General features: G+C 56.6%; 2 protein-coding genes across 7 annotated transcripts in view; one reads left to right on the forward strand and one right to left on the reverse strand.

Moving 5' to 3' along the window:
* The window catches only part of FAM214B (family with sequence similarity 214 member B), a 61,446-nt gene that overhangs the window by 11,686 nt on the left and 25,975 nt on the right, over positions 1-23,785 (forward strand). Inside the window, exon 1 of one of the 6 annotated variants that reach the window (XM_039544783.1) lies at positions 11,015-11,119. The exons of the other annotated variants lie outside the window; for them this stretch is intronic. The gene's annotated coding sequence lies outside the window, so the exon portion shown is untranslated. Of the gene's footprint in view, positions 1-11,014; positions 11,120-23,785 lie in introns of those variants that run through there. 6 annotated transcript variants of the gene reach the window in all.
* On the reverse strand, positions 10,340-13,929 carry LOC120407970 (collagen alpha-1(I) chain-like). The gene is made up of 3 exons (XM_039544383.1): positions 13,877-13,929; positions 10,792-11,394; positions 10,340-10,680 (listed from the first exon to the last, which is right to left on the reverse strand). The coding sequence occupies exons 1-3, from the start codon at positions 13,927-13,929 to the stop codon at positions 10,365-10,367; spliced, it is 972 nt and encodes a 323-aa protein (XP_039400317.1). The 3' UTR covers positions 10,340-10,364.

Genomic DNA, 23,785 nt, shown 5'->3' on the forward strand with positions numbered 1-23,785 from the left:
GAGCCTTGACCGTGTCCCTCTGATTCCCACTTGAATACAAACCAGGGGCCCCTGGGTCAGAGTTGTACACCAGGGATCCTCTGTATCTTGGCTTGTAGCCGTTACAGAGGAACTTCATAGTTCTGGGATTTGGAGTAGAACTGTGATTTCTGACTTGCACGTTTGTCCCTTGACCTGCTGTTTGGGCCAAAACTGACTCCGTATCTAAAGTGTGGGGTGCCCCATGGGTCTGCCTGCCCCCCCGTTTCCTGCTTGCCCTGTCTGACAGACCCCACTTGTAATGCTCACCCCATGGGAATCGGGAGGAACATAAACCCAAATTGTCCCACGCAGGCTGTTAGGCCCGGAGCTGGCGAGCGCAGCCCTGTGCGTTAGCACCCACTCGAGTACACCATCCCCAGTGCCTGAGGAGCTGCACTGTTCAGCACAGGACTATTGTGCTCACAGGCAGAGCGTGCTCCCTTCATGAGGCCCTGGAGTGCTGAGACAGATGAGATTTAATACCCACAGTCCAGAGAGATGGGAACAAAGCTCTGACCTTTTCTGTGTCCCTGAATGGCCTCTTGGCATGTGGAGCTGACACCCTCCAGTCCTGGGGCAGGCTGGAATCAGATTGACATCTGAGCTGAACTCATCTGGACACCCCAGTCCCCCAGTGTGGGTGTCAATCCGCTGATTGTCCGGGTTGCTTTCTGTTTGCACAGGGTGTTCTGTCCTGCAGCCCCCCCCCAATCCCTGCTGCTTTTCAGTGGCACTGGCTCTGAACCAAACTCTGGAGCTGGGCAGCCCTGAACTTCGCAAACGTCTGCAGTCAGGGCCACACCTTGATTCTGCAGCTCAGGCCCATCCTTATTTTTAGCCCCTTTTAAAGCCTGGTTGATGGTGTTCCAAGGAAGTCACGTGACCTGCCTGAGGTCAGTGGCTCATCCTGGATCAGGACCCAGGTTTCCCAAGCCTCAGCTGTAACCATGAAGCCTTTGTAATGGGGTCAAGAGTTTGAGTGACTCATGTGAGCCTCGGGGAGGGGCAGCGGGAGCGAGGCTGTCTAATGAATTGTTAAGCTTGTTTGTCAGTGATGTCCATAGCAACATTAGTGGGTGCTCCGCAGTGTGTTCTTTGCCCTCCCCTAGCCCCTCCCATCTGTAAGATAGTTCTAGTAATAATTGGAGATATACCAATCTCCTAGAACTGGAAGGGACCTTGAAAGGTCATTGAGTCCAGCCCCCTGCCTTCACTAGCAGGACCAATTTTTGCCCCAGATCCCTAAGTGGCCCCCTCAAGGATTGAACTCACAACCCTGGGTTTAGCAGGCCAATGCTCAAACCGCTGAGCCATTCCTCCCCCTCTGTGGGTAGGATTCTCTTTACCCACCACTGATATGCAGCTACCCCTGGGGTGGAAGGTAGCAGCTGCGTAACAGCGCTCAGCAGTACTACACAGCAGTGTTTAGGACAGGAAGTGAAGGAAGGTCTTGGATCCAGTTCAAGCCCCAGTGGGATTGAGGGCAGCAGAACAGAATCACCTACACTGAATTTTGGTTAACACCCTATCTCATATGGAAAATGCCTCAGGCCAGTAATGACAGGTAGGGGTCAGGACCTCTGTTTTCCATCACGTCGGCTATTGGGGTGAGGCAGAATTTGCTGAATGGGGTTTTGTGACTCTAAGCTGGCCCATTTGAGCTGCTGGCACAGCACAGGCAATCTGGTTCTGGCGCCTCATGGGGGCAGCGGGGGGCCTGGCTGGAACCCATATTTCACTGCATGTAGCCGGCGATGGGGGTGTTCCTGACTTGGCGAAAGTTAAAATTGCCCTTCAAAGTGGTGTCTGTCTAACGGTGCCTGCGAGAGGATGGAACCAGCCAGCGGGTCCTACGCCTGTGGGGTGCAGGGGCTCTTGAGGCCTGCTGGGCTCCCCATCTGATGTGTGTGAAGTGCTGTGTCCTGCTGTTCATGCCATCTGGTGGCCAGGCTGCCTAGGCATAGGCTGGGTGGAGGGGAAAGCCCTCGCTGCAGGCTGCCCAGGGCACTGACTTTGTCGGGATGCTGGTGATGTGACCGGTGGGGTGTCCCATGGGTGGGAGTGGGATGCGGCTGCAGAGCCCCCAGGTGGGGCGGTGTGGAGCCAGCACCGCATGGGGGAGCTGTGCGGAGCTCGCGGGAGCCGAGACAAAGGAGCGAGGCAGAACAGCACTGAGGCGTGCTGAGGGGTGGGAATGGGGGGAGAATTGCTATGGCAACGCGTTGCTGACAGCCGGATCCGTGGGGGTAGCTGCTGGGCCTGCAGTCTGAGCTGCTTCACTGGAGAGAGGAGCAGGCAAGGTGGGATTGCGGTCTGGGTCCCATCTCGTGCTGACTGCAAAGCACCGAAGCTTCCCCCCACCAGGGCTCTGCACCTCCATGTGCCCCCTCAGAGCACCGCTGGCAGGCTTCGTGCAGGGACTGCGTGGGCTGGCAGGACACCCCGCAGGCTCCAAAGGGAGAGCGTCATGTGGGCATCTGTGTGGCTTGTCTCACGCTCTGACCTCCGCGGGCAGGGCACTGCCTAGATGATTGACAGGTGACCTGTCTGCCCGCCCTGCTCTCGTTGAAGCCTTGAGCTGCAGGGCCGGCCCAGCCAGAAGGGAGCCGGTCTCCTAACGCTTGCGTCACTGCGACCACAGAATAGATTGTACCCAGAGCCCCTGAACCCGCTGGCCAGGCCGGTTCCTTCAGCACTGCCTCGAGCTCCTTGGAAACACCTTGATCCCGGGCTGTGGCCGAAGGTGTGCCCTGCTGTAAGTGCCTGTATTGTAAGGGGAGGCTGGCACTTTCAAGAACTGTGCCACTCCGGCTGCTACTGCACTAGCAACCAGCAGAGAAGGGGTGAAATTAGGGTGACCAGAGGCAGGTTGAAAAATTGGGATGAGGGTGGGAGGTAATAGGAGCTTATATAAGAAAGAGCCCCCAAAATCGGGACATCTGGGCACCCTAGGTGAAATATTTCTGAAACTACCATTAGAGACCAGTCCTGGGCTGCCCGGGCCCAGGAGTGAGTGAAGGAGACAAGACAGGCCCGTCTACGCCACAGATAGAACCGGATCAGGCAGCCCACTTCCAACGTGACTGCGATTTTACAGGAGCTGGGACCTTCGCCATCATCTGCACTTTGTGCAAAGCCTTGGCTGTGAGCCCCTGGGAGGGGACTAGGTAGGAGCTAATAGAACATCCCCACCTCTGTGGATTGATCAGGGTGCAACTGTAACCCTCTGCCTTGTACACGGCACATTTCAAAGGTCAGTGCTAGGGATTGGTGTAAAAGGATCCTTTGAACTAGACCCTTCCCCTCTCCTGGAGCCAGCCCAGACTGATAACGGAAGGAGCCAGCCCTGCCCAGAACGGAGCCAGTGCGCTCCAGCAGCTGCAGATTGCTGGGACTATTATGGGATGGAGCACAGGTTGTTGTAACACCCACAGTCGGCGTTGAGTTCGCACTGGGGCAATCGAGGCAGAGTAGGAGTGGAAAGCAGATCATGCTGCTCTACCTGGACCATGTGTTGCTGTCTTGCCTTTCCATGGATGGCCCAGCCATTCGCATATGCCTGGTCCTGTGCATGAACCGTGTCCCCTCCTCTCAGCTGTGAATCTGGAGTAAAAAGCCAGTGGAACGTTCCTAAAAGCCTGCTCTGCCCACAGCCTGGCTTGTCCTACACAGTTCACTCAGATTTGGGCTGGCTTCGGCTGCCAGGCTGCCGCACTGCTCCAGCTGGCTTAGAAGCCTGAATCCGTTTTAAAATGGATTAGTCTCTTGAGTGAAATTGTGACATTTCCTAGGGTACAGCCTGGACTGTTGAACAGCTGTGTCCCCTCAATTCTCCAACCTGGGGTGCCTTTTTACACTGCTTCGCTCTGAGAGCAACCACTCCTGGTCTCTCTCCTACTGTCTCCAGCACGTAAGTTACTCCCAGCTGTATTCTAGGAGTGCTGTAGGCAGCCACCCATGAATTACACCGCAGAGCAACACCAGCAAGCTCCCACTCCCAGATTTGTCCCCAGAAATGTGTCTCGTACTAGCCTGCTCTCTCCGGCTGGACAATGAAAGCTCATAGGAAGGCCATCATTTTAATAATCCTGTTCTCCCAAATGGAGGTTCCCAAACTCTTCAGTCCAAATGCACTGGTTTAGATAAAACAATAAAACAAGGGTGTTAACTACTGAAAGGAAGAGATTAAGTGATTACAAGTAATGAGGCATAAAAATCAGAATTGGTTAAAAAAAATAAAGTGAAATGCAACTAATATCTAACTTGACAAGCTAAATGAGTTTAAAGTGGGGCTATCGATTAATCGCTGTTAACTCATGCAATTAACTCAAATTAATTGTGATTAAAAAAATTTGTTGCAATTAATCGCACTGTGAAACATTAGAATACCAATTGAAATTTATTTAATATTTTGGATGTTTTTCTACATTTCCAAATATATTGATTTCAATTACAACACAGAATACAAAGTGCACAGTGCTCACTTTATATTATTTTAGAAATATTTGCACTGTAAAAATGATAAAAGAAATAGTATTTTTCAATTAACCTCTTACAAGTACTGTTGTGCAATCTCTTTATCATGAAAGTGTAACTTACAAATGTAGATTTTTATTTTTTTTGGTTACATAACTGCACTCAAAAACAAAACAATGTAAAACTTTAGAGCCTACAAGTTCACTCAGTCCTACTTCTTGTTCAGCCAGTTGCTACGAGAAACAAGTTTGTTTGCATTTACAGGAGATAATGCTGCCTGCTTCTTATTTACATCACCTGAAAGTGAGAACAGGTGTTTGCATGGCACTTTTGTAGCCGGCATTGCAAGGCATTTGCGTGCCAGACATGCTAACCATTCGTATGCCCCTTCATGCTTTGGCCACCATTCCAGGGGACTTGCATCATCAGCAGGGAAGCTTGTTTAAAAAAAAATGTTAATTAAATTTGTAACTGAACTCCTTGGGGGAGAATTGTATGTCTCCTGCTCTGTGTTTTATCCGCATTCTGCCATATAGTTCATGTTATAGCGTCTCGGATGATGACCCAGCACATGTTGTTCGTTTTAAGACCACTTTCACAGCAGATTTGATAAAACCAAAGAAGTACCAATGTGAGACTTCTAAAGATAGCTCCAGCACTTGACGCAAGATTTAAGAATCTGAAGTGCCTTCCAACCCTACGTATCTCCTCTGTGACACTCCAGGCCTGGATGTCTAATATGAATTTATTTATTAAAGAAATCATAGCTGCTGTAATTGTGTGATTTCATCTACCAGCATAATATAGACAATCAAAGCCGTGATGCTTCCAAGGGTGAGGATACTGCTAACATGGATGTCTTGCAGTGCAGGCTGGGTGTAAGCAGGGGAGCTTACTGCAGGTGTCTGCTCTGTTGTTTTGTGGGGAAGCTTCTCATTCTTAAAGCCTTATGTTCACTAGCACTCCCCCTGTTACTGCTGGTGCAGCTGCACCAGTGTCAGCGAGGGTGGAAATTCCACCTCCAGAACCCTAGTGAAGACAAGGCCATATAAGTGGCCTGGGGGAGAAGTCAATTTCTAGCCTCAAAAAATACTCTGAGAAGGGTGTGTGTGTGTGTGCGCGCGCGTCTGTTTGTGTTGAAGGTACCCAAAATAAATCTTTAGCTGGCCTTTTTTTTTTTTTTAAACAAGGATTTGCACAAGCTTAAGTGAATCACTTGAAATGGGCCCATTTGTAATTGGATATGTCTCAGATGCATGTTAAGAGGGAAATGAAAAGATTGTGGATTGAGTGACAAGGGACAAATGAGTTTAATCCAATATGGCACATCCTGGGAAATCCAACTGGGACTGGGTATTGGCACAATATCCCACATGCTAACAGGTTTTTCCACCTCAACGCCGTCCTCCAGAAGGGTATGTCTACACTGCACTGAAAGACTCATGCTATGCTGTGGCTGGCCCGGGTCAACTGACTTGGGTTTGTGGGGTTGGGCTGTGGAGCTATTACATTGTAGTGTAGATGTTTGGACTGGAATCTGGGCTCTGAAACCCTCACCCTGCTTGGGCCCGTGGGGGAGGGAGAAGGATCACAGTACCTAGTCTTCAGCCTGAGTCAGGTGACAGACTAAGATTCAGTGCCACGAGCTCTTTAATCGCAGTATAGACATACTCAGAGGGTCTGTCATGAAAAGGGAGGCTGTGGGAAGATAGCAACATAGGCAGCCACCAGGTCTGATGCTGGAGAGAGATGCCAGGACACTTGGAGACCAACAATGGGCAGCAGCTGTTGGAGACACACACCTTTCTGTTGTATGAGCTTTCCTTAACAAGCACTGGTCTTAAGTGCCCAAGCCTAATGGACTCAGCCTAGTTACAGCCATGGTGTTATGGCAAAAAGGGTAGAGAAGTAATGAAGCTAACAATTCTTGTAAGATAAATAGCTGAGCTGGGAGACAGCTACAGCAGTGCACCCTGGCCTGAGCTCTGGTGGGTGGGGAATTCAGGAGGAAAAAGAGAATGCAGGCAGAAGTCCAGCAAGGGAGTGGGGGTGATCCAGTTTATTGCACCCAATGTCACGTGTATGATTACCTGCCCTATGGGCGGGTGGCATATGGCTGAATGTGGTGCAAGGAGCTCCTGGCCCTCAGAGACTGTGTATGGGCTTTGGAGACCAGAGTGGCTGAACTGGAGGAGTTAAGGGAGACAGAGAGGTACATAGATGAGACTTTCCAGGACACAGCACAATGGTCCCACCCCCAGCCTGACAGCCTCTGTGCAGTTGAGGAGGATGAAAGTTTCAGGGAAGGAGAACATCCAACTGGAGCGGGGGAAACAATCCCCAGGTGATGATGCATTATCCTTTCGTACTGAGGATACCTTTCTGGGGAAGGGAACTTCTGTTATTAGGAAGTGACAGGTAATAGTTATGGGCAATTCCATCATTAGAAACATAGCTGGGTTTGCAATGACCGGGAGAACCGCATGGTGACTTGCCTGCCTGGTGTGAAGGTTACAAATCTCTTGGGACATCTAATAGACTAACAGACGTATTGGAGCATGAGCTTTTGTGGGTGAATACCCACTTCGTCGGACATCTGTTAGTCTATAAGGTGGCACAGGACTCTTTGCTGCTTTTACAGATCCAGACTAACACGGCTACCCCTCTGATACTTGAGACGTCTAGATAAACTTATGTGTAGTGCTGGGGAGGAGCCAGTGGTCGTGGTACAGGTAGGTACCAATGACATAGGGAAGGATGGGAGAGCGGTTCTGGAGGCCAAATTTAAGCTGCGAGGTAAGAGATTGAAGTCCAGGACCTCCATGGTAGCATTCTCTGAAATGCTTCTAGTTCCATGCGCAGGGTGAGTTAGACAGGCAGAACTGCATGTTCTCAATGTGTGGATGAGATGATGGTGTAGGGAGGGGTTTAGATTTATTAGGAACTGGGGAAACTTTTGGGAAAGGGGGAGCCTATCCAGGAAGGATGAGCTCCACCTAAACCAAAATGGAACCAGATTGCTGGAACTTAACATTAAAAAGGTCGTTGAACAGTTTTTAAACTAAGGGCTGGGGGAAAGCTGACAGGTGCGAAGGAGCACGTGGTTCAGACAGAGACATCCCTTATGGGAGGATTTATTAATGGAGATTCTTTATGTCCTAGTAAGGACGAGTGGATGGAAGATGATAAAATACAGGAAGGATCTGATGAGAAACAGTCAAATAAAAAAGAGTCCCACTCAATTACATCATGTAATGGCACACAGCTAAAAAGTGACAAGTTTTTAAAGTGCTTATATACCAGCGCTAGACGTCTAAATAATAAGCTGGGTGAACTAGAGTGCCTTGTATTAAATGAGGCTATTGATATAATAGGCACCACAGAAACATGGTGGAATGAGGATAATCAATGGGACTCAGTAATACCAGGATACAAAATATATCGTAAGGACAGAACAGGTCATGCTGGTGCGGGAGTGACACTATATGTGAAAGAAAGCTTAGAATCAAATGAAGTAAAAATCTTAAATGAACCAAACAGTATCATAAAATCTCTATGGACAGTAATTCCATGCTCTAGTAATAAGAATATAGCAGTAGGGATATACACCTCTACCCCAATATAACACTGTGCTCGGGAGTCAAAATATCTTACTGTGTTATAGATGAAACCGCGTTATATCGAACTTGCTTTGATCCGCTGGAGCACACAGCCCCAGCCCCGTGGAGCGCTGCTTTACCGTGTTATATCCTAGTGCGTGTTATAGCGGGGTAGAGGTGTATCACCATCCACCTGACCAGGATGGTGATAGTGACTGTGAAATGCTCAGGGAGATTAGAGAGGCTATTAAAATAAAAACCTCAATAATAATGGGGGATTTCAGCTATCCCCATATTGACTGGGTACGTCACCTCAGGGTGGGATGCAGAGATAAAGTTTCTTGACACCTTAAATGACTGCTTCTTGGAGCAGCTAGTCCTGGAACCCACAAGAGGAGAGGCAATTCTTGATTTAGTCCTACGTGGAGCACAGGATCTAGTCTAAGAGGTGACTATAGCTGGACCTCTTGTTAACAGTGACCTGACCAAATATTATTAAATTTAACATCCCTGTGGCAGGGAAAACACCACAGCAGCCCAACACTGTAGCATTTAATTTCAGAAAGGGGAGCTATAAAAAAATGAGGTCATTAGTTAAACAGAAATTAAAAGGTACAGCACCTTTTAATGGGGGGAGGAATAGCCTGCTAAACCTATGGTTGTGAGTTCAATCCTTGAGGGGGCCATTTAGGGATCTGGGGCAAAAATTAGGGATAGGTCCTGCTTTGAGCAGGGGGTTGGACTAGATGACCTCCTGAGGTCCCTTCCAACCCTGATATTCTGTGAAATCCCTGCATGGGAACTTTTTAAAGGCTCTACTTAAATGTATACCCCAAATTAAAAAAAACATAGTAAGAGAATAAAAAAAAAAGCCACTGTGGCTAAACAACAAAGTAAAAGAAGCAGTGAGAGGTACAAAAGCATCCTTTAAAAAGTGGAAGTTAAATCCTAGTGAGGAAAATAGAAAGGAGCAAAAACTCTGGCAAACGAAGTGTAAAAATATAATTAGGAAGGCCAAAAATAATTTGAAGAACAGCCAGCCAAAGACTCAAAAAGTAATAGCAAAAAAATGTTTAAGTACATCAGAAGCAGCAAGTCTGCTAAACAACCAGTGGGGCCACTGGACGATCGAGATGCCAAAGGAGCACCCAGGGACGATATGGCCATTGCAGAGAAACTAAATAAATTCTTTGCATCAGTCTTCATGGCTAAGGATATGAGGGAGATTCCCAAACCTGAGGTGAAATCTGAAGGAACTGTTACAGATTGGGTGTCATTAGAGGAGATTTTGGAACAAATTGATAAACTAAACAGTAATAAGTCACTAGGACCAGATGGTATCACCCAAGAGTTCTGAAGGAGCTCAAATGTGCAATTGCAGAACTACTAACTGTAGTTTGTAACCTATCATTTAAATCAGCTTCTGTACCAAATGATGAGGATAGCTAACATGACACCAATTTTTAAAAAGGGCTCCAGATGTGATCCTGGCAATTACAGGCCTGTAAGCCTGACTTCAGTACCGGGCAAACTGGTTGAAACTATAGTAAAGAACAGAATTGTCAGACACACAGATGAACATAATTTGTTGGGGAAGAGTCGACATGTTTTTTGTAAAGGGAAATCATGTCTCACCAATCTACTAGAATTCTTTGAAGGGGGTCAACAAACATGAGGACAAGGAGGATCCAGTGGATATAGTGTATTTAGATTTTCAGAAAGTCTTTGACAAGGTCCCTCACCAAAGGCTCTTAAGCAAAGTAAGCTGTCATGGGATACGAGGGAAGGTCCTCTCATGGGTCGGTAACTGGTTAAAAGACAGGAAAAGAAGGGTAGGAATAAATGGTCAGTTTTCAGAATGGAGAGAGGTAAATAGTGGTGTCCCCCAGGGGTAGCAGCTGGGGGTGGGGCGGTTCCCTCATCTGGCACTGAGGGTAAGACACTTGTTTGGTAACTTCATAGGCATGGGTTTGAGACCTGTCGGGCGTGACAGGCTGAGGATACTTTCCTTGGTGGTGGTTTTGATTTGGAGTTGAAATCCTAGCTATGGAGCTCAAGCTGTATCTAAGAAGTGTGAACTTTGCTGCTGTTTTTGCAATAAAAACCCTTGTTCCCATGTGTAAATCCTTGTGAACAAAATAAATGAGGACTACGGCCAGGGGGGCGTGTGTACGCTCACACTCACTGAGGAACAAACCCACCGGGAATCCCAAGTCCCCTATCAGTCACTCAAGGCAGGGGCAATATTTTATTAAACTCGCACTGTGCTTAGTTATGCCACACCTGGCAGAGACCCTTGGTGTAAGAACCCGAATGGAACAGAATCGATGGAGCTAAAGGGCTAAATTCAGCCCCGGAGTAGCAGGGGCAGATCCCTTGGTTGTGCGTTAGAGTGGGCTCTGCATAGTCCAGTGCAGAGAATCTGCTCCTGACGGCAAGGAAAGTGGAACTAGGAGCTGGATCATGGTCTAGGCAGGTAGCTAGCGAGGGAAATGTGGGTCTTGTCGTCTTCCCCTCACCTCCCAGGTGCTTAGAGGTTCCACGTGGGGGAGCACGAATGGAGCAGGGCCTGGTGCATCTGTCCCTGAAAAATAAGAAAATGGCCTGTCAGCAAACATCGGTGTGTGCTGCCGGCTCGGGCCTGCAAGACACGGGGCAGGTTCCCCCAACCAGGGAGAACCTCCAGTTTGCTCACTGAGGGGGATGGGGCTCGGCGCTGTACTGGAGGCAGGGAGCTGGTCCGAGGCGGGCTCCCAGCTCCTTGGGGCAGCGCTGCCCAAGTGCAGCCTCTTCCCCCGGGGGAGGGGCCCGGGCCCGCACCTCGCCTCCCAGGCCGCCGCCTGCCTCAGTTTCCCCGCCCGGCCGGCCGGCCGGGGGCGGGGCGTTGCCATGGGGATGGCGGGGCGGGGCCGGGCCGGCGCGATCAGCTGGCAGGAAATGGCCCGGGAGCCGGCCGGCAGCCCGGGCCCGGCGTGTCACCGCGGGCGGGGGGCTCCCCCAGGCCCCATCGCTGCGAGCTCCGGGTAAGTGGGGCCGGGCCCGGGGCCGGGCCGCTTTGTGTCGTTCGCCCCGAGCCGGGCCGGGCCCGCGGCTGCCGCCAGCCCCCCCCCCCGCTCCGAGCTCGGCGCTACCCGGCCGGGGGCCCCCGCGGGCTCCGCAGCCTGGAGCGGGCTGGGCAGGGCCGCTGTGTAGGACCGAGGGGCCTGGGACCCCCCCGCGCCCCCACTGCCGATAGGGCAGCGCTCTGTCCAGCCGGGGACCCCCTGTACCCCCATTGCTGATAGGGCAGCGCTCTGTCCTGCCGGGGACCCCCCCGCGCCCCCATTGCTGATAGGGCAGCGCTCTGTCCAGCCGGGGACCCCCGGGACCCCCCCTGCGCCCCCCATTGCCGATAGGGCAGCGCTCTGTCCAGCCGGGGACCCCCCGGGACCCCCCCTGCGCTCCCCATTGCCGATAGGGCAGCGCTCTGTCCAGCCGGGGACCCCCCCGCGCCCCCACTGCCGATAGGGCAGCGCTCTGTCCTGCCGGGGACCCCCCCCCGCGCCCCCCATTGCCGATAGGGCAGTGCTCTGTCCAGCTGGGGACCCCGCGCCCCCACTGCTGATAGGGCAGCGCTCTGTCTAGCCGGGGACCCCCTGTGCCCCCCACTGCCGATAGGGCAGCGCTCTGTCCAGCCGGGGACCCCCCGGGACCCCCCCGCGCCCCCATTGCTGATAGGGCAGCGCTCTGTCCAGCTGGGGACCCCCCCCGCGCCCCCCATTGCTGATAGGGCAGCGCTCTGTCCAGCCGGGGACCCCCCGTGCCCCCATTGCTGATAGGGCAGTGCTCTGTCCAGCCGGGGACCCCCGCGCCCCCAGTGCTGATAGGGCAGCGCTCTGTCCAGCCGGGGACCCCCATTGCTGATAGGGCAGCGCTCTGTCCAGCCGGGGACCCCCCAGCGCCCCCATTGCTGATAGGACAGAGCTCTGTCCAGCTGGGGACCCCCCGGCCCCCCCCCATTGCTGATAGGGCAGCGCTCTGTCCAGCCGGGGACCCCCTGCGCCCCCATAGCGGATAGGTCAGCGCTCTGTCCAGCCGGGTACCCCGCGGGACCCCCCTGCGCCCCCATTGCTGATAGGACAGCGCTCTGTCCAGCCGGGACCCCTGCGCCCCATTGCTGATAGGACAGCGCTCTGTCCAGCCGGGACCCCCTGCGCCCATTGCTGATAGGGCAGCGCTCTGTCCAGCCGGGGACCCCGCCCCATTGCTGATAGGGCAGCACTCTGTCCAGCCGGGGACCCCCCTGCCCCCCCCATTGCTGATAGGGCAGCGCTCTGTCCAGCCGGGGACCCCCGCGCCCCACTGCTGATAGGGCAGTGCTCTGTCCAGCCAGGCCGGGGACCCCCTGCGCCCCATTCCTGATAGGGCAGCGCTCTGTCCAGCCGGGGACCCCCCCGCGCCCCCATTGCTGATAGGGCAGCGCTCTGTCCAGCCGGGGACCCCCCTGCGCCCCCATTGCTGATAGGGCAGCGCTCTGTCCAGCCGGGGACCCCCCCGCGCCCCCAGTGCTGATAGGGCAGCGCTCTGTCCAGCCGGGGACCCCCCCGCGCCCCCATTGCCGATAGGGCAGCGCTCTGTCCAGCCGGGGACCCCCATTGCTGATAGGGCAGCGCTCTGTCCAGCCGGGGACCCCCCCGCGCCCCCCATTGCTGATAGGGCAGCGCTCTGTCCAGCCGGGGACCCCCCCGCGCCCCCCATTGCTGATAGGGCAGTGCTCTGTCCAGCCGGGGACCCCCCCGCGCCTCCACTGCTGATAGGGCAGTGCTCTGTGCAGCCGGGCCGGGGACCCCCCCGTGCCCCCCATAGCTGATAGGGCAGTGCTCTGTCCAGCCGGGGACCCCCCCGCGCCCCCCAATCCTGATAGGGCAGCGCTCTGTCCAGCCGGGGACCCCCCCGCGCCCCCCATTGCTGATAGGGCAGCGCTCTGTCCAGCCGGGGCCCCTGTGCCCCCATTGATGATAGGGCAGCGCTCGGTCCAGCCGGGGACCCCCCCGCGCCCCCCATTGCTGATAGGGCAGCGCTCTGTCCAGCCGGGGACCCCCCCGCGCCCCCATTGCTGATAGGGCAGCGCTCTGTCCAGCCGGGGACCCCTCCTGTACCCCCTATTGCTGATAGGGCAGCGCTCTGTCCAGCCGGGATCCCCTGTGTCCCCATTGCTGATAGGGCAGCTCTGTCCAGCCGGGACCCCCTGCGCCCCCATTGCTGATAGGGCAGCGCTCTGTCCAGCCGGGGACCCCTGTGCCCCCCATTGCTGATAGGGCAGCGCTCTGTCCAGCCGGGGACCCCCCAGAGCCCCCCATTGCTGATAGGGCAGCGCTCTGTCCAGCCGGGACCCCTGTGCCCCCATTGCTGATAGGGCAGTGCTCTGTCCAGCCGGGGACCCCCCCGCGCCCCCATTGCTGATAGGGCAGCGCTCTGTCCAGCCGGGGACCCCCCTGTGCCCCCCATTGCTGATAGGGCAGCGCTCTGTCCAGCCGGGGACCCCCCTGTGCCCCCCATTGCTGATAGGGCAGTGCTCTGTCCAGCTGGGGACCCCCCTGTCCCCCCCATTGCTGATAGGGCAGAGCTCTGTCCAGCCGGGGACCCCGCGCCCCCATTGCTGATAGGGCAGTGCTCTGTCCAGCCGGGGACCCACCCGCGCCCCCATTGCTGATAGGGCAGTGCTCTGTCCAGCCGGGGACCCCCCCGCGCCCCCATTGCTGATAGGGCAGTGCTCTGTCCAGCCGGGGACCCCCCGGTACCCCTCATTGCTGATAGGGCAGCGCTCTGTCCAGCCGGGGACCCCGCGCCCCATTGCTGATAGGGCAGTGCTCTGTCCAGCTGGGAACCCCCTGTGCCCCCACTGCTGATAGGGCAGCGCTCTGTCCAGCCGGGACCCCCGCCCCACTGCTGATAGGGCAGCGCTCTGTCCAGCCGGGGACCCCCCCGCGCCCCCCATTGCTGATAGGGCAGTGCTCTGTCCAGCTGGGGACCCCTCTGTACCCCCCATTGCTGATAGGGCAGTGCTCTGTCCAGCCGGGGACCCCCCCGTGCCCCATTGCTGATAGGGCAGCGCTCTGTCCAGCCGGGGACCCCCCCGCGCCCCCATTGCTGATAGGGCAGCGCTCTGTCCAGCCGGGGACCCCCCCGCGCCCCCCATTGCTGATAGGGCAGCGCGCGGTCCAGCCGGGGACCCCGCACCCTCATTGCTGATAGGGCAGCGCTCTGTCCAGCCGGGACCCCAGCGCCCCCATTGCTGATAGGGCAGCGCTCTGTCCAGCTGGGGACCCCCCCGCGCCCCCATTGCTGATAGGGCAGCGCTCTGTCCAGCTGGGGACCCCCCTGTACCCCCCATTGTTGATAGGGCAGCGCTCTGTCCGGCTGGGGCCCCTGCGCCCCATTACTGATAGGGCAGCGCTCTGTCCAGCCGGGACCCCATTGCTGATAGGGCAGCGCTCTGTCCAGCTGGGGCCCCCTGCGCCCCCATTGCTGATAGGGCAGCGCTCTGTCCAGCTGGGGACCCCCCTGTACCCCCCATTGCTGATAGGGTAGTGCTCTGTCCAGCCGGGGACCCCCCTGAACGCCCCATTGCCGATAGGGCAGAGCTCTGTCCAGCCGGGACCCCAGCGCCCCATTGCTGATAGGGCAGTGCTCTGTCCAGCCGGGGATCCCCCTGTACCCCCCATTGCTGATAGGGCAGCGCTCTGTCCAGCTGGGGCCCCCCCTGTACCCCCCATTGCTGATAGGGCAGCGCTCTGTCCAGCCGGGGACCCCCCCGCGCCCCCATTGCTGATAGGGCAGCGCTCTGTCCAGCTGGGGACCCCCCTGTACCCCCCATTGCCGATAGGGCAGCGCTCTGTCCAGCCGGGGACCCCCCGTGCCCCCATTGCTGATAGGGCAGTGCTCTGTCCAGCCGGGGACCCCCCCGCGCCCCCCATTGCCGATAGGGCAGTGCTCTGTCCTGCCATCACGCAGTGATTTTGCCTCCCTGGCCCCCTGGGGGAGTCTCCCCCTTCCCGTCTCTGGGTGTGGGCAGGTGCCTGCTCACTGCTAGTCCCTGCGCACTGCCCAGGGTTCGGCTGCTCCAGAGCCAGCAGCTGCTTTATTCCTGCAGCTCCCCAGTTCCTCCAGAGCAGAGCCAGGTTCTGGGCAGCCTTCGAAAGAGAGGGGAGAATGTGCCTGTGACGCTAACCCCAGCTCTGCTGCCAGCCCCTCATCTGGGGGGCAAACGTGGGGAGAGGAGGTGGGTTCTCTCGAGCTGCTGTGTCTGAAGGGGGAAGGGCCATGGTCCCCCTTCCCAGGAATGGATTCTGTCATTCCCCATCCCCCCCCCCAGCCCCCTCCCGAGCTGGGGCTGCAGATGGGAGCGGGGCCAGGGCCGGAGCAGAGTGGGGCTGGATGGCGCTCCCTCCCCACCTCCTGTGGGTGTTGGCCCTGGCCCATCTGCACCCCCTAAATGTTCCTCCACTCCCTCTTGGGGGGACGCGACCCAGAGTTTGGGGACCACTGAGGTGGGGAGCTGTGCCCTGTGTGGGTCATTGCCAACAGCTATGCACCAAGCAAATTCCCGCCTGAGCTCTGTCACTCCAGCACCTCTCTTGGCGCTGCTCAGCCCTCCCTACGCCGATGAGCCCCCGCCTAGCCAACCGAGCTGCCATGCAGGACGGGCAAGTTCATGTCCCTCTCCAGAACCCTGGGTGCAGGGCCTGGGCTGGTGCACGGGGGAGCCGCTGTCCTCAGCTCCCATACCAGTCCTGGTCCCTCCCATCTCGCACTGACGTGCTTGAGCACAGGGCCTGGCAGGGTGTGGGTTCGAGCTGGTCTGTCTTGGGAGCATTCTCACCTCACTGAGCAGACCTGTGGGCTGCAGCGCTACCTCTGCTGCCCTGCCATTGTCTGCGTCGCACTGCGCCTGGGCTGTACCTGGGGACTGGAGCAGAGGGGAGGGTTGCTCCGGAGCCGCACCTGCCTCCCTTCTCTCTTTGGGTCCCTTCACTGCCTCATGTCGCTGGAGCAGCGTTCGTGTGTTTCCTGTAAACCCGGCCTGAATGTGGGCACCCAGACCGTGGCCTGCGGACTAAACGCAGCTTTGAGGCCTTGTCGTCACTACAGAGATGCGGTGAATGGGGACTGCAAGTCCCAGCATGCAGCCCCCCAGCTCCATCTGAGCCATCTGCATATAGAGGGGAGGGTGACTGTGGTGGGGTTTGTCTTGTGTGTGTCTGTTGCTGCACGGGGGCTTCCGGCAGGCTGTCAGCAAGGCCCTCAAACAGGCAGCGTGTGGCCAGGGTCAGCTGGTAATTGTATCCCAACCGATTTCCGTGAGGTGTCTTTCAGGCTGGGTCCCAAAGGGCGAATTGAAATAACCCCAGTGGGGTGGGGCTGGCAGCAGAGGCAAAAGGCCCCCTTAGGGCCTGGAGCTGGATGGCGAGCGTGGCAGACAGGCTGTTCCAGCAGCCCGCAGCTGCCGAGGGGACATCTCGTGAAGCAGTGGTGGCCAGGCTCTGGGGAAGGTCAGGGAGGAAGCTGCTGCTAGATGCTCAGGGGAGTGAGACGGGGCGAGAGGAGGCCTGTGAAGTCAGCAGGAGCCAGTCTACAGAGAGCTTTTGAAAAGAGGACAAATACTGTGAGATGAATGAGAGGGTGGGAGCAGTGTGAACGTGAGGCTGGGGCCAGGAGGCCTAAGTTCTCTTCCTGGTTTGGGTACTGTCCTCTGGCCTGGGGTGAGACACTCAACAAATGGCATCATCTTCACTTCCCCTCTGTCGCCCCGCCCCCCGATGATCATCGGTGAGGTTGTAAGCTGCTCTGCAAAATGCAAAAGGTCCTCTCTCCTGGCAGAGACCTGGCCGCTGACCCTCTCTCCTGGCAGAGACCTGGCCGCTGACCCTCAGGCCAGGCAGAGGGAAGGGGCAGGAGGCACTGCTGAGGGTGCCAGGCCAGGACATTTAAATAGCACCAGTGAGTGGCCGGGAAGAGGGGTTAGTGGGTTCAGATGAGACAAGGGAGAAGGGGCTCTGTTTCTCCCTGGTCTGGAGGAGGGAAGGGGTTCTGGGCCAGGGTAGGATGGGATGGGGAGGGGGGCAGCCATGACAAGAGGTTACCCTAGCGGGGCGAGGTCCCTCGTGTGGAACCCTGTGCTGAGGTTGAAGAGAACCGGGGGTGGGGGGAAAGCTTTTCTCTGCTGGAAGGAGGGGGCTGTTGACTAGCAGGGTGGGGCGGGAGAGCCGTGTCCTCTGTGCTGTTGCTACAGAAGACCCCAGACTGGAGAGAGGAGCTAAACAGGAGCCAGTGTATGTCAGGGTGAACTGGGGAGGGGGCAGGCAGGTATTCTGAGGGTATCCAGGAGAAATCTTGGCTGTTCACTCTGGGTCCTAGAGCATGGGGCTTGCAGCTGATCCTTGGTCCTGCAGCTTGGCTTGTGCCTCTACTTTGAAGAGTGAAGGGAAGGAATTGAGGAAGAAGTAGCAGTTCTGGTACAATCCTCCTGGAGCCCTCATGTCCCATGGCAGCCTGGGGAGGAGGATGTCCTGCTCTAGATAACACTTCTCAGCCCTGATGCGGGGGAGCTTTGTACTCTGCTTCCTGCTCCCTCCCCTGCAGCAGAACCGCTCTAGCTAACCAAAGCCCTGAGGTGCCAGTGGGGGAGACAGAGCCACTGACACGGAGGGAGATGAGATGTAGGCCTGGGAAGCAGCTGGAGTGGGGCATTGGCAGGCGAGAGAAGCCTGCTTTAAGGTCATCCTGGGTCTCGCATGTGATTGTTAGGCAGGGGAACACAATTCCAGAAGATTGTGTAGCTAATCTGGGTTAGTGGTGTCTCCTCTCCCCAAAGGGCCCTTTGGGGCGCAGCTGGCAGACGGGGGCCAGGAGAGGAGGCCAGCGAGGGAGATGAGCTGGCAGGCTCAACCTTTCATTTTGTCTGCCATTCGTAAGGAACCTGAGGCATGAGGAGGAGGAGACCAGCTTCCAGCATCAGCCTCGGACTATACGTGCCAGTCAGTCAGCGTCCCCAGGGTGTTTACGGGCAGGGCAGCAGCTGAGCAGGCAGAAGTGGTTTTGAGTGTTCGGGGTTCCCAGTCAGTCGGGTTTTCCCAGCATGCCCCAAGGGTGAACCACATCAGTGAACCATGGGGAGGGGTTTGTAACTGGCAAATTCAGGTTTGGGTTTATTAATGCCCGGGACAGATTTAACAATTGAACTAAAAGGAGGTTGCCCAAGTCAGTCAGCCCCAGCCCCTGAATTGTGCTCCCCAAGCTGGCTCTTGCCGTTGTGAAGTTAACCTGTAACATAGCCCATGCTGGGGCTGGGGTTGCCATCCTGAGTCTGCGGACAGCTGGAATGAGGGGATGGTTCTCTGCTGTGCTCTGGACTCAGCCGTATCCAGGAGGTGGATATGGCCTCTGGGGACTACCCTGTGTGTAAGGGGATTCCCTGGACGACAACAGAGCAGCTGCGTGTGCTCTTCACTGCCCCTTCTCACTGCATCCCTGGCAGGGCAGAGGGAAATGGAGCGCGGAGCTGGAACACATTCCAGCTATTCTTAGCTTGTGGACAACCCCTGTGGGGACATAAGTTAGAGCAGCCTTGAGACTGCTCAGCTTTACACCAGGACTGGGTAGATCAAAGATACAGGGAGCAGAAAGGTGACTAAAGGAGCAGGAACGGTGCAATGGAAAATTGAGTGTGGTGACTCTGAGAGAAGCAATAACTGCCTCTGTTCATCTCAGTGGGTTGTTCATTTTGGAACCTTATAATGATGTAAATGTCAGTGTTGTCAACTGCAGAAACATCCAGTTAATGTGCTTCTCTTATAATACCAATCTGCCTTCCACATGTACAAAGCCCATCCTGTTCCCTGTCCGGCTGTCAAAGCCTCTATCCCACCCTACTCTCTGACAGCTTGGGTAAGGCCGTGATTCGTTGTTGATACAAACGTCTGCAGCCTGCTGACAAGCTAGGGGTGGGGTGAAATGCACCGAATTCAGCGCCCCAGTCAGCGGTGTTCCACCTTTTCACCTGAATCTGGTGTTTCAAAAAGGTCAAGGGGCCGTAATCAATAATGTAGGGCAGCTTCTCTGCCTGTTCTGCTCCAGTTGTGCCATTCAGGCAGCGCAAAGGGAGCAAAAACCACCCTCAAGCCTCCGCCTGAGGCTTCCGCCAGGTGTGGGAGAGACCCTGCAGGTGTAGAGCAGTGTAGACTGTCACAGTTCAGGGCAACTGCACCTGTCTTCCCCCTCCGTGGTCCAGCAAGGGCTCCCACTCTAGGCTCCTGGCTCCTCAGCCATCACCTCTTGGGTGGAGACCCGCATCTCTCTTCCCCGATGGATTTTTCCAGGTTGCCCAGTTCCCTGCCTACACTGCGAGTTCCACAGCAAATCAGACCAATTAAGCAGGCCTGGTTTGCTTGCTCTTCGAAGGCTATGGACAGTGTGGTTGGCCACAGTTACAAGTTACCACACAGCTCTTTTGTGCTACAGGGAAACGGTCACATTTTACAAACAATAGAAGAACCAACATGCATGCTGATAAGCTTACCAGAGAGCACCCCGACTCAGTCCTTCTAACCCCACCCAAGGGTTTTTCCTGGGGTAACAAGTTCATAACAGCTTTTGCTCAGAACAAGACCCATGAGTCTGAAAGTCACTGCTTTCTCCCGTTGGGTTCTCTGATCTTGTCCTCATGTGACAGTTGATCAGCAGACAAAGGTCCCTTCTTTGAGGGAAAGCTTTGAAGGGGAGCGAAGAGATTTCCTGGGATACCTACTTAACTGTAGAATTCCTTCTTGTCTGGCATGTTGTTTCAAATGGTGGTTTGATGCTCCTAACGCTTCTCAGGGTTTCCATCAGTCATGTCTCCCCCTGCTCCCCTGAGAAGTTACATACACTCTGACAATAATGCATAAACATCTGCATTTTTAATACCATGAACTCCCAAGACACCTAAACTTAATTCAGTAAGGTTTGTCCAGGAGATTTCAGGAGACAGCCAGGTCTGTGACACACAGCTCCTACACTTCCTTCCCCACAGCCCTGGTGAGGAGAGGGAGTGGCTGGTACACACTGCTTCTGCTATCCCCAGCTGGAGCCAGGGGCGGCTCCAGGCACCAGCATGCCAAGCGGGGTGCTCTGCCGGTCGCCGCGAGGGCGGCAGGCAGGTTGCCTTTGGCAGCTTGCCTGCGGAGGGTCCGCTGGTCCCGCGGATTCGGTGGACCTCCCGCAGGCTGCCTCCGAATTCATGAGACCGGGGACCTCCCGCAGGCAAGCCGCCGAAGGCAGCCTGCCTGCCGTGCTTGGGGCGGCAAAATGCCTAGAGCCGCCCCTGGCTGGAGCAGGGTCCCTAGGGAACTGTTGTCAATTAGTGCAAGTTAGAGCAGCCCCCAGGATGCCCTAACCTTGGCTAGAGAGTGAATCACAGCTGTGCTTTCAGGCTGCTGGTGAACGTAGAGGGGTTTCTTCAGGCTCATGAGAAGCAGGCAAGGCCCTGGTCCTCAGGCCTGCTCTACACCTAAAACTTGGGTCGACCTGGCTGCGTTGCTCAAAGGTGTGAAAAATTCACACTCCTGGGAGAGGTTGTTAAGCTGATCTGAGCCCCAGTATAGACACTGCTAGGTCAAATTCTTCGACCTAGCTACTGCCTTTCGAGGGGACAGCTTGACTATAGCGACAGAAAACCCCTTCTGCTGCTGCAGTGTCTACACTAGGGCGCTGCAGCTGTGCCACTCCAGTGCACCTAGCATAGACACAGCCCCAGCTGTGTTAGGTTAGAGCCCCAGCCGCACCCTGGTTAGGGCACTGGCCTCGGAGCCAAGACACCTGGCTTCAGCCACTGACCAGCTGTGTGATCTTGGCCAAGTCTGTCCTCTGTGCCTCAGTTTCCACCAGTGGTAAAGTGGAGGCCTAGACATCTTTGCAGCGCATGGGGAGATATGGGTGCCAAGCACATGGAAACACTCAGTGGGACTGGAACAATGAAACGAATACTTACCGACAGAGTGGCTGCGATCCTGAATTGTGCCCACACACACGCGCTAGGGCTGGAGCTTCCCCTTCTGGCTGGCTGCTGTGTGTTGTTGCTTTTTTTTGCCGTTGTTTTGTTGTTCCTGGTGAGATCAGATCCCAGGGCTATATATATGCCATCGCCCCGATCGCCACTTACCCCCCCCCCCCCCCTCCATTGGCTCTTAGCTCTTGGGTTGTGTCCAGTGTGTGGTGTTCCTGGGGATTCAATGGCGAATGGGGGAGCAGGGGAGGTGCTGAGGGGGTTGAGGGGCAGGCAGGGGATGCTATAAGGATAAGCCCACACTGCTGCTTCGCTGCACCCACGCCGCTGCTGCCCCCTTCGATGCCCCTTGGACGACTCTCCCTCGCTTCTCTCCTGTGCTGCCTCCCTATCCCCATACTGTCCCCTGCACTAATCCCCCTGTGTGCTGCTGCCTGGGGGGGGCTGCTGAGGGTGAGAGGGGGAGCTGAGGAGGAGTGGAGTGTGGTGAGAGTGGGGGATGTGGAGGTGGGGTGGGGCAGATTTCTTTCCAGATCCCTTTTCCCAGGGTTCCTGGAGGCAGCTGCAGAGAGAAGAAAAGCCACAGCAGCTGGAAACACCTCTCACACACTTTGCCAGCACCCACCCTGAGCCTGCCTGCCCCCTTCCCAGCCCTGCCCCCTCTCCCACTCCCCCTTGCCTGGCTCCCTCCCAGCAGGTCAGTCCCCAGCAGTCCTGTCCCAGTCAGCTCCTGCAGGGTCCCAGAGGCCAGGCTCCAGGCGGGGCGCTGGGTCAGGCTGAGCCCTGGCGGCGCTGCAGGGACTTGAGCCCCACTCCAGCATCCCTGCCGCACCCTTTCCCCAGCTGTAGCGCTGGTCGCCATTATCCAAAGGTGCTGGCTGTACAGTCGGAGTGGCTGTTCCCTTCCTTTAGCAGTGGTTGTGTGTGTGGTCTAACCCCTCCCCTGAATGATCCAGTGCTGTTAGGGGGCTGTGCGTGTGAGGGTGGCACAGGGCTAGGTGTGCGTTCCAGCTGTACCCAGGGTGGGTTCCCGGGGGCTGAGATCCGCCTGTGCAGGGAGTTGGGCCCCAGGTCAGGGTGTGCTGGGTATATCTCCAGAGAGCGGAGGGTGGGGCGTGTGTGCAGGATGCCAGGCTGATAAAGTGAACTGGCAGGCAGCCTTGGGGCCGTTTGCTCCCTGCTCCACCCCCCAGCTCCTTATCTCTCCAGTTCTTACTCCTGGCAAGGCTCCTGTCCATGGCGCCAGCTGCTGCTCCAGCCAAGGAGTCAGTGGCCCCAGCTTCCTGCCATGCCTGTCTCTCCTGTTGCTGAGGGCAGCCTGGTTCCTCCAAACAAGGGGGATTTGGTGAGGCCTGGTGTGACCTCTCCTCTTCCCCCCGGCTTGGTGCCATCTGGAGTTCATGGCATCACTCTGGCAACGCCGGTGAGGCCACGCACGCTGGCTCCTGGCATGAGCGTGTGACTCCACTAGGAAGCGGGACTTGCGCGGATCATGAGTCAGCAGGGAAGGCCCAGGAGAGGTGCGCTCCTGGGCTGGGGCTGCATGGCCCTGGCCTGCTCAAAGCCCGGGAGAATGGCCCGTCGGGAACAGCGCAGGCCTGGCTCCAGGGTGATGGCCTGGCTGGGCCCTGAGGGGAGAGCTGGAAACGCCCCATGACTCAGCCGCCGACGCGCCTGAGTTGGGGGTGGGGGTGGCCCCGTGCCCCTTCCTGACGGGGTTTGTGAGAGGGGCTGTTCAGCGGGACTCAGCAGCCAGGACTCCTGGGTTCCAGTCCCGTCAGCTGCTGTCTTGCTTTGTGACCTGGGCCGAGCCGCTCCATCGCGCAGCCTATTTCCCAGCTGCAGCAAGCGGGGGCGAGACTGACTAGGCTGGGGGTGAATCGGCTCATTTTGGCCTAGTGCTTTGAGGTGTGACGGGCTTAGCACGAGGACTCCCCGCCCCTGCGGGCGGGTCCCTGCCAGGCACAGGGCTGTGTTGTGGATGAGGCAGTAGGAGACGGGGATGTGTCCGGTTGTCCAGTGGGGGAGGCAGTTCAGACCCTGTGACTATGGATCCTTTAACCTGACGCTCTGTGGATGGGGCCACATGAGAGTCCTGGGGGCAGGGCTGCTGTGATCTCCGGCTGGGGTGGAAGGATTGTCTGTGCTGTGGCAACTAGGCAGGGGCTGGGTGGGGAAGGCATGGGGGTGGGGACAGGCAGGTTTGGCAGGGCTGGGCGCTGAGTCTCCTTTGGTTTCCTGCCTGTCTCCCTGCTCAGACGCTCGGCTACTGAGACTGCCCCCCCCCCCCAAGAGGCACAGAGAAGGGACACTGAATGCTCAGGGAAGAGCTTTGCCTTGTCTGTGTGTCCTGCAGCCTTCTCCCCCTGTGGCCATCAGCACGACCCCCAGCTCCACCCCCAGCACGGTGCTGGCTTGCTGTTCCTGGCAAGATCCCACCCCCCCGCTGCCACTCTTGGTGTGCCAGGCTTTTCTGTGCCTACTCACCCCGTATTCCTTCCCCTTGGCACGCTGCCTGGGCCTTACCATGCAGCTCCCGCCTCGCGCCCCCAGCCCCCGGGTTCTGCCCCCAGGTACACTCTCAATCACCTTTCCTGCTGAGGCTGTCCTGGGGCAGCCCCTGCTCTGCCCAGCGCCCTGGACCCATCTCCATGAGTGTGCTAACCTG

Source organism: Mauremys reevesii, linkage group 6 (genome assembly GCF_016161935.1).
Source record: "Mauremys reevesii isolate NIE-2019 linkage group 6, ASM1616193v1, whole genome shotgun sequence".
Taxonomy (NCBI): Eukaryota; Metazoa; Chordata; order Testudines; family Geoemydidae; genus Mauremys; species Mauremys reevesii.

What these genes read in the sequence shown, in the direction of transcription:
- LOC120407970 (XM_039544383.1), bottom strand. Translation starts at nt 13,929, where the DNA reads ATGGGGCGCGGGGTCCCCGGCTGGACAGAGCGCTGCCCTATCAGCAAT. An exon ending in TGCCCTATCAGCAATGAGGG is followed by an intron (nt 11,395 to 13,876) that starts GTACCGGGGGGT and finishes GGTCCCCGGCAG; the next exon opens with GACAGAGCGCTGCCCTATCA. An exon ending in GCCGAGCCCCATCCCCCTCA is followed by an intron (nt 10,681 to 10,791) that starts GTGAGCAAACTG and finishes CTTATTTTTCAG; the next exon opens with GGACAGATGCACCAGGCCCT.